This window comes from Anser anser, assembly GCF_964211835.1.
Source record: "Anser anser genome assembly, chromosome: 1".
Lineage (NCBI taxonomy): Eukaryota > Metazoa > Chordata > Aves > Anseriformes > Anatidae > Anser > Anser anser.
Window position 1 is genome coordinate 58,316,365 of NC_139720.1, and position 14,507 is coordinate 58,330,871.

The window sequence follows — 14,507 nt, forward strand, 5'->3', positions numbered from 1 at the left end:
CTAACAGAAGAGAGCACTCAAGTAAATTTGGCATTGCTATACACTTACCATTGAAGCTACTAGGAAGCAAATTGAGAGTACAGGGGAAATAATACATCTGCAGGAGATGCATCTCCTCTGCACAGCAGGCAATTTCCAGGTGCGTGCAGTACAGAATGCAATCACATTGGAGTGTCATTATCAAAGAGGTTTCAATGATGTTAACTTGGCTGTCCTTTTTAAAAGTCAATGTATACTATGCTAGCATGAAACTGTAAATCCAATCTGTGTTAATTACGCTTGGAGGAACAGTCCTGCTGGCAAAACTTTTCGGCATAGAGACATAGTGATAAAAGAAGGCTCTGGCTGGTGCAGCTCAAAGTGCCCTGGAGCAAAGCAAACTATATTGGAATCAAACTTCTTTTCCCAGTATAACCGTGTCTCAGACCTTTTTTTTTTGGCAGGGTGGAAATATTATTCAAAAATGTAAAAGATCTTTCCTAGCCAATATCGCAGATCTTTTGTATGTCTTTCCCTTCTTTATTTATTGAAATAAATTTATTTTGAACCAGTTTTCACTTCGAGCAAAGCCACTCAGGGAGCAATCAAGAGGCTCTGAAATTTGTGTAAGCATACAACTCATGTTAAATCTCTTTATGCTGCCATAGTTTTGTAAAGGGAACTCAGGCTGAGGAAGAACCAGCCTGCAAAGTGTCAACTTTTTCTTTTTCCTTTTCAAATACTTCTTTACTACTGCTTGTCAAAAGACATGGCAAGAAAGCAAAAAAGAAAGCAAGAAAGAAAGGAAAAGAAAGAAAGAAAAAAAAAGACAAGAGAGACAAGAGGAAAGTATTTAACCTCCAGGGGGCATATGGGAGTTGTGGGAAGAACTCTATCAGGATGCAAAGAGTTTGCATCATGACAAAACTAAGTGTTCCTAAGTTCTCCGTACGAGAAATTAGCAGGGTACTGGAGGTACTGGAGGTGACAGCACTACACAGTAAATGTGAATTGGTCAACTAAGGACTTAGAGAACAGGGGAAACAGGTGTGGAAGAGGAAGATTACATCTTCAAAAGGCTCAATTGGAAAAAATAGGAGGGGGTCATACAGGGTCACAAAAGAAACAAAAAACATTGTTGGCTGAGGAGATAAAAGTGAAAGAGAAGCCTAAGGACCTACCACCCCGGTGACTTGGTTCAGCTAGGACAGAACCACCAAGCCTTACTCAACCAATCCACGTGCAACAGTTACTGGGTAGCTCCTAGCCCGGTGTGTTAACTGTCAGTAATATTTTATTAAAAACAAAGCACACACCTGCTCAGCTCTCCCTGCTACAGGCAGTGGAGAACTTCCATTGGAAACATCCTAAGCTCCTCTCTCTGAGGCCACTGAGAGCAGAGCCGCAGGCATCTGTGGCACATGCCTGAAGGCTGCTGTCGTTTTTAAGTAGCATTAGGGCTTTCACTTCTTCTGCCTGAAGACTAATTCACAATGTAAATACGTTCACTGTGGGAAAGCTTTCCTCGTATACAACATTCTGCTGTAAGAACTCCATGTCATGCCCGTCCTTCCTCCCTTTACTTCCCTGTCTTCCCACTGGCCCCATGGAGCAGTTTTACTTTACTTTACTCTGGGGTGAGGTCAAGGTCCTGTTGAATACAATACATTTTGCCACTGCCTACAGTAAGAGCAGAAGTTTAGCACTGGAGTCTTCACTTGCTGGTACCAAGTTGTAATCAGCAAACTAACACAGGGCTCTCCCTAGTCACTGTTCAGTTAGAGCATGTGGGTAAAATTGTGCTTGGTCCTGTATTTTCCAGGCAATAACAAGCTCTGCAATAATAAACTAGGTTATGTAGCTGTTAGCAGACTGGGAAATGGTAGTATATACAAAACTGCCTGTAATTTTCACACATTATTTGGCTGAGTAAAGAACTAAAAACGTGGCTAATGTGCTAAAGCTACAGCTGCCTTTGCCATATAAGAATGTATCACTTCAATAGCCATTACTCTTCCTTATTTTATATGTACTTTAAGGGACTTAGGAGTGTAGCTTGCTTTCTTAAAGGTGTTTATTTACAAAGTAATTCTGTTCTTTCCTTTTCTTATTACTTTTCTTGCTATTAGCCTGGTTTCCTCAGGAAACAGTCTGTGAGATATTGCTGTCTCTCTGCTAATCTTTCCACCCCGCCGTTCCCCAAGGCAATTTTTGTTTCACTAATCCAATACTACCAAATGCCTGCGGTCCAGTCCATGTCTTAGAGGTTTAACAGAAAACGCTGGCCAGATAGCAGGGAGAGCATACTGATATGAAGGCTGAAGACAAGACAGGGAATACAGCTGAGCCTTTAGGTGAGCCACTTGGCACTGCCTTACTAGACAGTCACGAGTATAAGGTAACAAGTCACCACTTCTATTGCTCTCAGCCAGCCACCCCACGTGCTGCTTTCTTGACCAGCTGTCTGGGCATGGGGAGGAAAGACAAGAACACAGACAGGCTTGAGGGAATCTAAAAATAACATAGAAAGAAAGTGCAGCACATAGAGTGATTGGGACCTGGAAAGAACTGAAAGCACTGTGGGGAAACATGGAGATATTAGAGAAGGTTTAGGTACGGCTATGGATTTAGGGAACATAGGCAATGGTAGGAAACAAGGTCCATTAGTTCAGCTGATCACGAACAATTTGTCTGTTCTTGTTTCTGTGCTTTGTTGTGGGTATATTTCACTTACATCAGGGTTAAGCAGTAGACAGGGGCTGAAGCACCATCTACAAACCTTAATCTGGAGAAATAATTTCCAGGCAAGCTTCTTGTCTCAAGTGGTATCTTTAAAAGTGAAATTAACGCTCGTGTTAATTCAGATGTAGCTGACAAGTAACAACGCATTAGGATGTTACTTATTATGGATTGTCTTAATGTGCTGAACTCCATGTCTGTTTCTGAAAACTACCAGTCTGTTGAAGAAAAAGCCTAAATGTTTAACATTGCCCACAGAGCTAAAGTTCAAAGATGAATCATAAATTTAATGTGGTCCATTGAAAGGCGAACTGTCTACAATTTCACAGAACAACTAACCCCTTTCTCTGGAGAAGATGACAGCTGCAGGGCTCTTGATGATTCCCAATGAGGACAAACATGTCTGGGGTCTCTGTTTCGGCAGCTAAGTGCGGAAGCCCTCAAATAGCACCTATTTCACTGCACTGCCTCCAAGGCATTTGTGCAGCACACATTGCCAATACGTTATTTAAGTTATGTGATAACAACTCGGTTGGCTAAAACTTCTTCTGTGTACCTACTCCTAAGGAGAATCTGACTGCAAGTTACTGACTGAATGGTGGGTGTGTACCTTGGAGACCTTCATGACTGTGCGGGACATTTTTCTTAGCAATAATGGGTCTGACACAATCACTGGGGTCTGCTCTGAGCTCTGCACATGCAGAAGCCCGTTCTGCTTCAAAATTCACGTCAGTGTTGTCTGAGGTTCCTGGACACACTTATACAGAAGCCTCAGTTTTCATGTCCAAAAGTAATGGCCACACAAAACACTATTTTAGGACAGCACTGGGAAGTTTCTGTATGGGTTCATCTCCACAAAAAGGAGAAAACAAACTTCATGGATCACTGTGTCAGAACTAACTTTATTGCAACCGAGTGGAAAATACTTGTAACACAGCACATAAAAAAAATGGAATATCATGATTTTGGATGGAAGACACTGTATCTGTCCTGCTAGGCCGAGACAACCCTACTGATGAACAGGTATATGTGTAAAAGAGCAGGCAAAATGAGGATGGAGTAATATACACTATAACAAGACTGCTGCATATTGAATACTGAAGTCCCTGGTGAAATTATGTTTTGCTGAAATAATTCCAGAGTATTTATTCCTTACAATTTGTAGAAGTTTTCAGTAGCAGCAAAAGTAACATTGCGTAAATTTTACCCACGTCCCAGTGTGTTAGTTTGCATGAAATCTGTTTCTTGTTCTCACTCTTCCAAAACTACATGTTGCCACTGTACTTAGCCACTTGGTAGCAATAATATATAAAATGAACACTTTCATACATATGCAGCATATTTAAACAGAAACCTAACACAGAATCAACTGAGCTATGGTCTTTATGGCATGACAAACATTGTGATGTTAAAACTTGGTGCATTTTACTTGCCTTACTAAACTGCCTACATAAAGATGCACTAGAGAAAATGACACCTCATTAACTACATTCTTCTCCTTCACCTACTCTTTACGCAGGCACTTACCCTAGGAATATTTTTCCCTTCTTTGAATACCCAGCAGTTCTATAGAATAAATGTTGCAAACACTAGAAGAGAATAGCTTATAGGACAATTGGCTTCAGATTTACACTTGCAAGCATTTCAAATACAGTGGCAAACTCTACATTTTGTTTTTCTTCACAGCCTACAAGTTTTAAAGACCTGTGACAAATTCTAGAGTAGAAATTTAGCTTTAAATAAAAATTTGAAAAATATCATTCTATTTTTCACTGAGAGGAAAACGCCATCTGATCAGAAATTCCAAAATAAGAACTTTGTGTAACACCTTAGCCACCCACTAATATCTGGTAGCATAAACCTTTACTGCTCACATCTGGATAATGCATGGCTGCATCTGTTGAAAGAGTGTGTCTCCACTGTAAGTCTGGAAATAACCACAGTGGCTCTTACTACAGCTGGCCTGGAAAGTGGAAGCACAAGAAACCGCAAAGATAATTGGGCAGCCTGCATTTGCAGTGCCACACAAACACTACTGGATGCTTTCTGGACCTGCACATCTGGAAGGATTGTACCCCAATGTGGATTTGCCAGTGTGTGCTGACATCCTTAACTCAAGGGTCTCCATGCCATGCTTACAAGAATGCCACAGGCAGGCCCAGGACTAAATGATTGATATTTGACACTTTTGTTTTAAAAAAAAATATGTATTTATTAAAGCACTACAGGTCACAATGCTTACACTGGCTTGTGTTTGACTTCCAAGCTACCGATATTGTATAGTATGTCACTGTGAGCCAGGCTGACAACAGCCACGCTGAAATGATGAAAAAAATTAGTGTGCTCTGCAGCTTAGTCATGATGAGAAATGATTCCAACCTTCTAAATGCTTAAAATCTTAGCCTTTTTCTTAAAACCTGAATACATAAGATGTTCCATTCATATACCTCTATCTCTAGCAGTAAATGCTGATTTAATTTTTTTTCAATAATCCAACCTCACCTGAACCAGATGAGAGCTCAAGGCACCACACTGCCGATTAGACTCACCTTCCCAAAGCTGGCGGCATTAACAGGTTGCGTGTCATTTTTCTCACAGAAGTCCAAGTAATGCATGTAGAGAGCACTTCGAGGAATGCAAACACCTTCTGCAATCTCATAGTTCTCCTCCAGCCTTAAAAAGCAAATATCAAACAGAGAAAACTGCAAGTATGTTGGATGTACAGTTAATGGTGTGCAAAGCTGTATCTCTAAGACCAAACTCTACAGCTTCTGCTCATCTACTAAATTTTCACTACTCTGTTCTTAAGTGTTCCTTCCAATTCACTTCCATAAAGCTTGCTTGCTTAATTTGGCTGGTGCTTGCTATCAAATATATAGATTGTGAGTTCTCAGAGGCAACTGAAGATTAACAAAACAGGATATTGGACTGTAACCATGCCCCAACGTGCTATTTTCTGGAAAAAATAAACTAGCAATCTGTTATATCCTAAAAGCATCTAGCAATAAACAAATTTAAGTACAACTATTGAACAACAACAAACATTCACTGAGGGGCAGCATTCTCTCATCTTTACAGGACAGGTCACCATTGGTTCGTGACACTTTTCACTCATGTCCAGCTGCCAAAATCCTTACCTGGAGGAAGCATACATGGCTAAAGAAAGTTACTTGTAAATAGTGAAGAATGTGCACAAAATTGTGTCTCTACAATGTTTTATCACTATCGCTGATTAACTAAGTTTGAAAAATCAAGAGTCTTATCTGCTGAATGCAGTAGTGAAATAACATCCTCGTTTGCCTTGGAGAAATGGTTATCATTCATGCCCACATGCAAACACACAACTACAATTTTTTTAATTATGCGTCAAATACATGAATAGGTAAATGCTTCATGTTTAAAATTTGAAATTACACTCTTCATAAGTCTATAGATTACAAGAATTCCTTTGAAATCATATTCTTCTGATTGCTGACCCAAACAATTTCTAGAGCTATTTACGGACACACCTAACTGTAAAACCATAATCTTGTCACCCACGGTATCACTCGTGCTTTTAAGTTACAAGTGTGCTCATCTGCCTTGCTGTCTGGGAGAAGAAGGTGTGTGCAACTTCCTCTTAAACATCTTAGAAAAGTAACATATTTTCAGAAAACTCCAATTTTTACAGTAAATAGTCCCCTTGGATTTGACAACTGTACAATACCTTTCCAAATATCTAGTTTTTCTCTTTCTTTGCCTTTTCCAAGACCTACCCTTCCTCCATTTCAGTTATCATGATCATTCGCGACTGCAAACTATTTTAATAAGATATCCGGCTAGATGAATGGAATCAGTTTGTATGGGCAACATCTATTCTTCCTTGGTTTCTACAGGAATATCATCACGGCATCTTTCCTCAAATTCATAGCGCTTTAACAAAACCTTCTTTCAAAACCTGGAGAGTTCGTTTGTATACTATAGCTGCTAATTGGAATGTCAGCTTCCGTGACCAAGACAGGACAGAAAGAAAAGCAGTTAATTATTTCTCTTCATATCTGATGAATTTTTCTCTTTTTCTCCTCTCTTTCACAGAGAGCCATTAGTCTGACACTGAACAATGCTCCATTATACCTGAACTTTTTTTAATGATCAAAAAAACCATCTTGCTCCACTTCTTTTATTTTCCTGTCTTTTATTTAACAACTTTATCATGTTTTGAATTCAGCTTCATTCTACAGTGCTGTAGAAAGATAATGAACTCAATCCTCTACCTAACAAATCACTATCAGAAATAATGTATATATAACATTTTAAATATCCTAATAAAGCCATGTGAAATCCGGTAGTTCAAAATGAGACCTTTTGTACCACTACAGTATAGCAATAAAACCCTAATCCTTCTACAGGAATGACGATTTCATCTGTCCCCATTACTGTTTCCCCCCTTATACTTATATACTACTAGATTAAATGAGATTATTCTATAGCAGAGTCGTGTCCACGGTGTTAATTGTTAGACTTATTTTTAGATATGAAGGCAACAGAACAACTGTGATGTTACCAATGCTAATTACATAAAGGATTCTAGAACAGATTAATTTTGATGCACTATAATTATTTCTGTGAAACTACTTATCTTGGGAGAATCCATTAACCAGCAGTGGTTTACTTTTCTGTTTTTTACTTCATTTTAGGCATGTTGAAGAAAAAAAAAAGTTTTGTTGACTTCATCTTCACAACACTGTTACTATTCAGAGCACCTATACTGTAAGCCACCAAACTGCATGGACTTAGGGTCTCTGCTTTGAATAATACTGTATTGAGAGAATCAGATGTATGCACACATATACACATACACACACTCACCCTAAAATGAGGTAAAATAAAGTTTCACACTTACAGTTTCGTCAACCAGCTCACCAGAGAAATAATCACAAACATTTTAGAGCCAAGCGTTTAGCAAGCTGTAGCTTTACAGATAATAATGAACACAGGAATAAGGGATAAGCACAGGATACTAGGTATTTCTATATTCACACCTTAACAGTTAAATTCAGGCTGGTGTAGGTTCCCTAATTAGTATGTATTTTGCAATAATGCTACATTTACCTGGCCTTTCCATTCATATTTTTTTTTGTCATCAGTGAAACTAAATAAAAAACAAAACAACAACAAAAAAAAAACACCCAACCATCATTCCTAATTCCAGGCAAAGGATATTTAGCCAGGCTGACAGTCATCCAGGCACACTTCTGGCATCTTCAGCTACTCCTCATTTAGGGTATTCAATGTACCTTCTCCTTTGAAGAGGCATAGGCATCAAGGATAGACCCCACGGGACTGGTGTCGTTCACTTTTTTCAGTAAGATGTCAGACAAGAAATAACTAATAGAAGCAATGGCAATATGGACCACGTGACCAAAAAATTACATTTTTTCCCTTATGTCTTGCTTCACTTTCCCTGCTATTTTCCTCCTCTTCTTTTTCTTTGCTACTGACATTTCCTCTGTTTGTGTTCTCCACTGCTCCTTGCATTCATTTTCCTACAAATGATAGTAGCATCTCACAATAAAAATGTAATAAGCTTTAATTTGGCAGACATCAGACAAAGGAGACAAATGTCATGCTTCCATTTGCCAGAAAAAGGCAAATTCTGTACCTTACCCTGAAATCCGGTCAATAATTTACCTCACCACTTCTATCACTTGAATCTTGCCAAGAGATTCCTGAAAGAGGGTGGGACACCCAAGGCATGTTCAAGTAAACTTCATCTTTTGTCTGTCTTGACTGTGCAAAAACTTGGTCAGGATCCTGAGCAGGCAAAACTGTCAAATGAGAAAAGCCAAATCTACAGAAAGCACTCAGTGCAGCTTTTGTACAGTGCTGACCACAATAATTTACCAACTCATGGGTTGCTAGGTGCTACCACTGTACAAATAACCTGATGCTAATGTGTCTGGTTTTCCAGAAGAGTGGAAACTCGACATCTTCACACAAAGCAAGCTTCCTACTTTATAGCACTTTGATCACAATGTTTGAGCTTCTGATTTTATTTAGTGTATCAAATGCAATAGCACAGTTTCTCCAGGCAACACCAATCCAAAGCTGCAGTATGGAGGTAGAAAACCATATAGAAACCATGAGAAAACTGTTCTGCGGTACAGCTACTAAGCTGGCAAACTATTACCTGTAGGTCTACTAAGAAATGAGCAAATCATATAATTCAGTTTAACACCAGCTAAAGAAATTAAACTTAAGAACGCTTTCATTGCTTTCTGTTTTATTTTTGGATGGAAAATTGAATGAGAGAAATTGCAGATGCTCCAGAAGACTCAAAAGGGAAAAGGTCTAAACCTAAAGGGGTAAGAAACATTAACACAACAGACAGGTATTAAGCCAATCCACTGGCAAGGGGAAAGAGAATATGATGTAAGCAGCCTTTTTCACCCCCCCCCAAAAAAATCTAGTATTCTATTGCAAACACCACTGAATGAGTACTAGCGTGCACACTGCATTCCAGCAGGGCTCAATATCCCAGGAGTTTAGGGATTTACTAACCTTTATGACTGAGGAAGCTTGAAAGTATTTGGCAAAAGCCTGTTTACAGTATTTGCATGTTTTCTTTTGGGAACAGTATCACTGGCATGTTCTAATTAACTGACTTCTTGGCTACTATGCTATTTGCTCCTGTGGAAAAGACTCTTAACTGACTCTACTGCAAAATAAACACTGTTCTGAATTTGGGCCTGGAAAGCCCTGCCTGCTCTTTCATTCTAGCTAGATTGATCTTTCTTATCTTGTTTGAACTGTATTGGAGTTGTTTGGGTGAATAATAAAAAATAATAAAATACACTTATGACATTTGACTATTATTTTAATATATTTTTTCTCAGTAGTTGCTCCCCTCCTCTATTCACATTTCTTGAACTTCTGAAAAATAGTACTTTGGTGATATAAAAACGTACAAAGAAGCAATGGCTCAGAACTAAGTTCTTTTATTTATATTTGCATATCTCAGTATTTGTACTGAAAGCGTCTAAAAGTTTAGCACAAAGGAACACTGAATACTTGCAACAACATATTCTCAATTCTACAGATTTTTTTTTTAAATCTAAAATTTAACCGATCAACTTTAAAGAGAAGATACATTAAGTTATTTGAATATCCTTAACTGAATGGATTATTCTTTCATGTTTATTCAGTTAGGTTTCCCAAGGGGCTGACAGAAGCAAAAAAACCATTTTGCTAACACTGTCTTAAAAATAATAATAATAAAAAAGGCAAACATTTTTTTTTGCCCCAAATATTTTTTTTTAATCAAACAACTACAACAACAAACTAAGAGAACTACTTACAGGTGAAGCAAAGGCTTTTATTTAAAAGACTCAAAGCAAGCTAAAGAGTATGGGGCTTCACATAGCATGCTCTGAGGCTTGGCAGATTTCTCTGTAACAGAGCTCCGTTCTGCCAGATACAAGGAACCTCCTGGAAGATATTTAATCACTTGCAATACTAAGAAAGCTAAAGCAGAATTAAAACCCTAAACAAAGTGAAAAGTCACCAAAAGTTTAAGAGATGATCTATGGAAAAAGATGTCAGAACTATGTGCAATGTTACAGATTGTACAACTAAAAATACTTCTGTAAATTACAGCAAAGAGCACGTGTTCATTTTCCATAGCATAGTAGATTGAGTTACAAACTTTCCTCCCCTAATCTTTCCCCTCTCCTTCTCTCTTCCTAATCACCCATCTTTTTAAATAAGTACATTTGTAAAAGGATTTTGACAAATGAATAAAACCTCAAACTCTCTTCTTTTGTCATCTTCAATATTAAATTTCAGAGATCTCATTTTATTAAAACAGTCAGTAAAGGTGGCTTCATCACACTGAATCAATCATTTCTTGAACAAAATTCTCAGAATTAGTCTTCTTTTTTTGGAATAAATATAACAAAAATGACAAACCACAAATTATCAGCTGGCAAGGTGGCAAACAAATATATCAACTTGGTTTTCTAAACTGTATCAGCGTTTCCCTAAGTTCAATCAAATCTCATATAAGTAAGAAACATTTGTTGAGAAATGTTATACAAGCTAATAAGCGGTCTATATACATACAGTGAACATATCTTTAGAACTCTCTAAGATGTCCGAGATCTCTATTCACTTCTGATGGAAAAAAGGGTAAGGAAAAACGCTAACAGGTTGTCTTGATTTTTTTTTTTTTTAAGGCATCTTACCATTGCAGGGTAGCTGGAGTTGAGTGTGGTTTCGATGCTCTATTATTTTCTTTTTCCTCATCTGTTAAGAAACAAAAGAATACTATGTAATTTCAGTAAGAATTGCTTGGGCATTTGTGAACTGGTAAGGGATTATCTGACCACAAATTTTCTCAAGTGTCAAAGCTTTCCCAAAATATTGGCTAAAGTGTGGAAATGTAAACAATGATGCTCCCTAAGCTAGTATCTGCAAATACTGCTTAAGGCAATAAAGCTTGCAAACATCACTGACAGCAAGAGCACGGTGGTGCAAAGGAATGATGACATTGGAAAGCATAAGTTTATATGAAAGAGCGAGGATCTTGGACCTCTAGCAACATGTCAGAATAAAAAATTATAATAATAATAATTAAAAAAAACATCTTTCACCTGCTTTAAGAGAACAGCTGCCTTATCCAAGCTGCCTTTTCCTTACATTTACATTAGGTACAGCATTTAACCTAACAGGGTTCATCCGCTGTTGTGATCTTATTGCATGACATACACTAAGTGTTTGTAAATTCACAAAGCTTAATAAAAAACAAAGTTAAAAGCATTCTATAACAGTTTATTTCATTTGAGATATTTTTTTCTGATATTATTGCCCATTAGCTGTTTCCCAGTGTAACTCTTTGATTTGCTGACTTTCCAAAAAGCTTAATAAAAGCTTAATAAAGAGAATGAAAATAAAACTGCTTTAAAATACTGGACTTCTGCTGGTTCATATTAGTTCTTTTGAAAAATTTAAAAATACATATAGAATAATTCTTATTAAACTGTGATTTGCAAAGCATATAAAACATTCCTAAATGTAAGCTGAGTCTGAAGCACAATCCGTTTCTTCAGAAAGTAATTCTATAGAAAACACTGTTGTTTTAAGCAGTTGGCTATTTTTACAACTTTGTCCCCAGTTAAAGCACTAAGGGTTTGATACTAAAGCACTAAGTTTTGATACCTAAACGAGGTAAACCACTGCATCTGTACACCATGCTGCAAGACTCATTTCTTCGTGCTGTTAATTTTTAGAAGTAGCTTAAGTCAGCCTTTAGGACGCTGAATCTTAAGGCAGGCAGAGTATCTCCTCAGACTACCAGAGCCCTCTGGGAGGCCTTTTGTGCAGTCCCAAGAACTGGCACGCAGAAATAAAACCCGGCTTCAGAAAACGCTGTCTCCAGCCCTCACGCCACAATACTTCTTCCATTACATACAGGGCAACTTGTGTTAACTGAACGTCCTTTAGCCTGTGAGGCCGGGCCCTGAATGTCAGGAAAATCCAGATTTACAGTTATCCACAGACACTGGGGCAGCCCCTCTTCTCCATCTGCATGACAATAGGCCTCTAATTATTGGACCGCACACTCCTTCCCTGCCTTTCAGGGGCCCCGCTTTTATTCAGCCCAAAGGACCAACATACACATATCAAATCACTTTTAAATTGTGTTTTTCATTTGTTTTTCCTAAACAAATGGTCTGCGTGCAACAAACCTTCGGCACACAGGGCTTGAATGCCGAGTGGCCACGGCTGCCGCAGGCTGCTTGAAAACAGCCCCCGGCCTCGCCGGCGGCAGGACAAACGCCTTCTCCTAGTGGGAGACACAGCTGCGCAGCACAGATTGAAACCACTGGGTGGATAAAATAATCGGGGCCATCCCTTCGCCCAACACCTACTGTTTTGATCTTCTCACCCTTAACTGAGAGCACAAACACCCTAAGGAAGAGCGTGCCTTCCCTGAGGGGTGGCTTGGGGAGGAGGCGGTGGCCACGTCTGCCCTGCTCTGTGGTGGGAGGTGCTTTCGGGGTTGCATTCAGGGTTTTCCAAAAAGCAGGGGTTGAGGGAGCCCTGTGTGAGCTATCTCCCACCCATCAGGGAGGGTGAGCTCCCATGGCTGGTGGGGAAAGCTCCGTGGGGCTGATGGGAGGCAGGAGGCCTGCCCACAGTGCGGCACAGCCCTGTACCACTCTGCTTGCTGCAGCCTCCCCACCTAAAATAGGGCTAAAACAGGCAAGCAGGGCTGGGAGGGATTTAGAGGAGCCACGGCAGCTCCACAGGCATGGAGGCTGCAGCAGCTTCACCCACAGGCCAGGCCTGCTAAGGCCCTGTGGGTCTTCCAACTGGTCCTGAGGTAAAAGTGAAAGGGAACTACTTAGGAAAGTTTTGTCTCAGCAAAGTGTTGTGGGCAGTAAAATGCTGGCTGGATGGGGGAGTTCCCCCTGCTTTAGTAATGGAAATTACGGCTGGCAGCTGTGGGAGTGGGCAGGCCTGTCAAATAGGGACAGGAATGGGTCTGTGATGGTGGGAAGTCGCCAGGCTGCTGCTGGTTCCCCTAAGAGAAGGCACTGCAGCAGCCTTTCCACAGACCGTAGCATTTTTTGACCTGTGACGTTACAGGAGGGAGATGTCACAGGGATATACAGCAACTGAAGCCTCTGACTGTGTGTCAGCAGCGTGTGGGGGGCCCTCTCCTCATCCTGGGTGGGGAAACTGCTAGGGAGACACAGATCAAAAGGGCTGGGCAACACTGATCTAAATAAGGTGAGGCCATCCTAAACTGCCTCTGGCTTGTGAAACCAGGAGGCACTACTGCCCCCCTTCCCCACCTGGAATAAAACTTTGATTACCTTTCTTGATTTAAAGGGGCTAGCATGCAAATGTACATTATTAAATGGCTTTCATCTACACTAACTAGATTTAATCTTCTCCTGCATATATGAAACTCTATCAGACATCAAATCAATACCCAAATTATACAATGTTAGAATCTCTACACATCTTCCATCCCTCCCCCTGTTATTTTTCACTCACATTAAGACCTGTGAGCAGGTGTTTTACCTAAACCCCTGTCAGACACCATAAGCTATCCATACTCAGCTCCTTACATGTAGATATTTGTTTTAACCAGAAAAATTGACAATAAGATTATAAACTACCATTTAACCCCCCTCCTCAGGTATGTCTTTTTCATGGGGATCCTTCTTTAAGACTCTTCAGCAAACTCCAATAATTGTCATACGATATACCAAGTAGGAGAATGATGGACTTTGAAAATTTTCAAAAATGTTCTTTGAGCATATTTTCCATGAAAATATTTACCCAGTGAGCAACTGGATTTTCAACACAACTCAAATGTTCACAGTTAATGCACATCTCCCCCAGAATCAAGCCTTTGTAAAAGAATACAGAACTTTTTTGTTTTAAACCAATGGATCATCTGTTAGACAAATTGTTTCTCATTTTCACTAGGTTTTGGCTAAAATATTTATTTTTAGAAAACCTTCACTGTTTTATTAAATATACGGAAAGAATTGTACATGGTATTAGAATGGAAGGGACCTAGAAATACAAACTTTTAGTACCACATATAAAAGCATTTTATTCTGCCTTATATAGTTTAAAGATATAATCTCATCAGATAATTGACTAGTAATAAACAATAAATATCCCCATTCCTTGTATTTTAGGTGAAAGCAGGACAACTAATGGTTTCCCTACTGAGCAGGAAATGTTTTGTGTAACTCTTGACTCAGGTCTGATTCCAGATCTATTTTGTA

At 39.2% G+C, this 14,507-nt stretch overlaps 1 protein-coding gene across 5 annotated transcripts in view; it reads right to left on the minus strand.

Moving 5' to 3' along the window:
• Window positions 1–14,507, minus strand: part of RFX4 (regulatory factor X4) — a 102,721-nt gene that overhangs the window by 57,517 nt on the left and 30,697 nt on the right. For 4 of the 5 annotated variants that reach the window (XM_083802557.1, XM_083802560.1, XM_083802556.1 and 1 more), the window contains exons 3-4: window positions 10,941–11,001; window positions 5,268–5,391 (exon numbers count right to left, since the gene is read on the minus strand). In XM_083802557.1, coding sequence (XP_083658683.1) covers window positions 5,268–5,391; window positions 10,941–11,001 — 185 coding nt within the window. Of the gene's footprint in view, window positions 1–5,267; window positions 5,421–10,940; window positions 11,002–14,507 lie in introns of all 5 variants that reach the window. The other variant, XM_083802559.1, reaches the window with a different exon arrangement.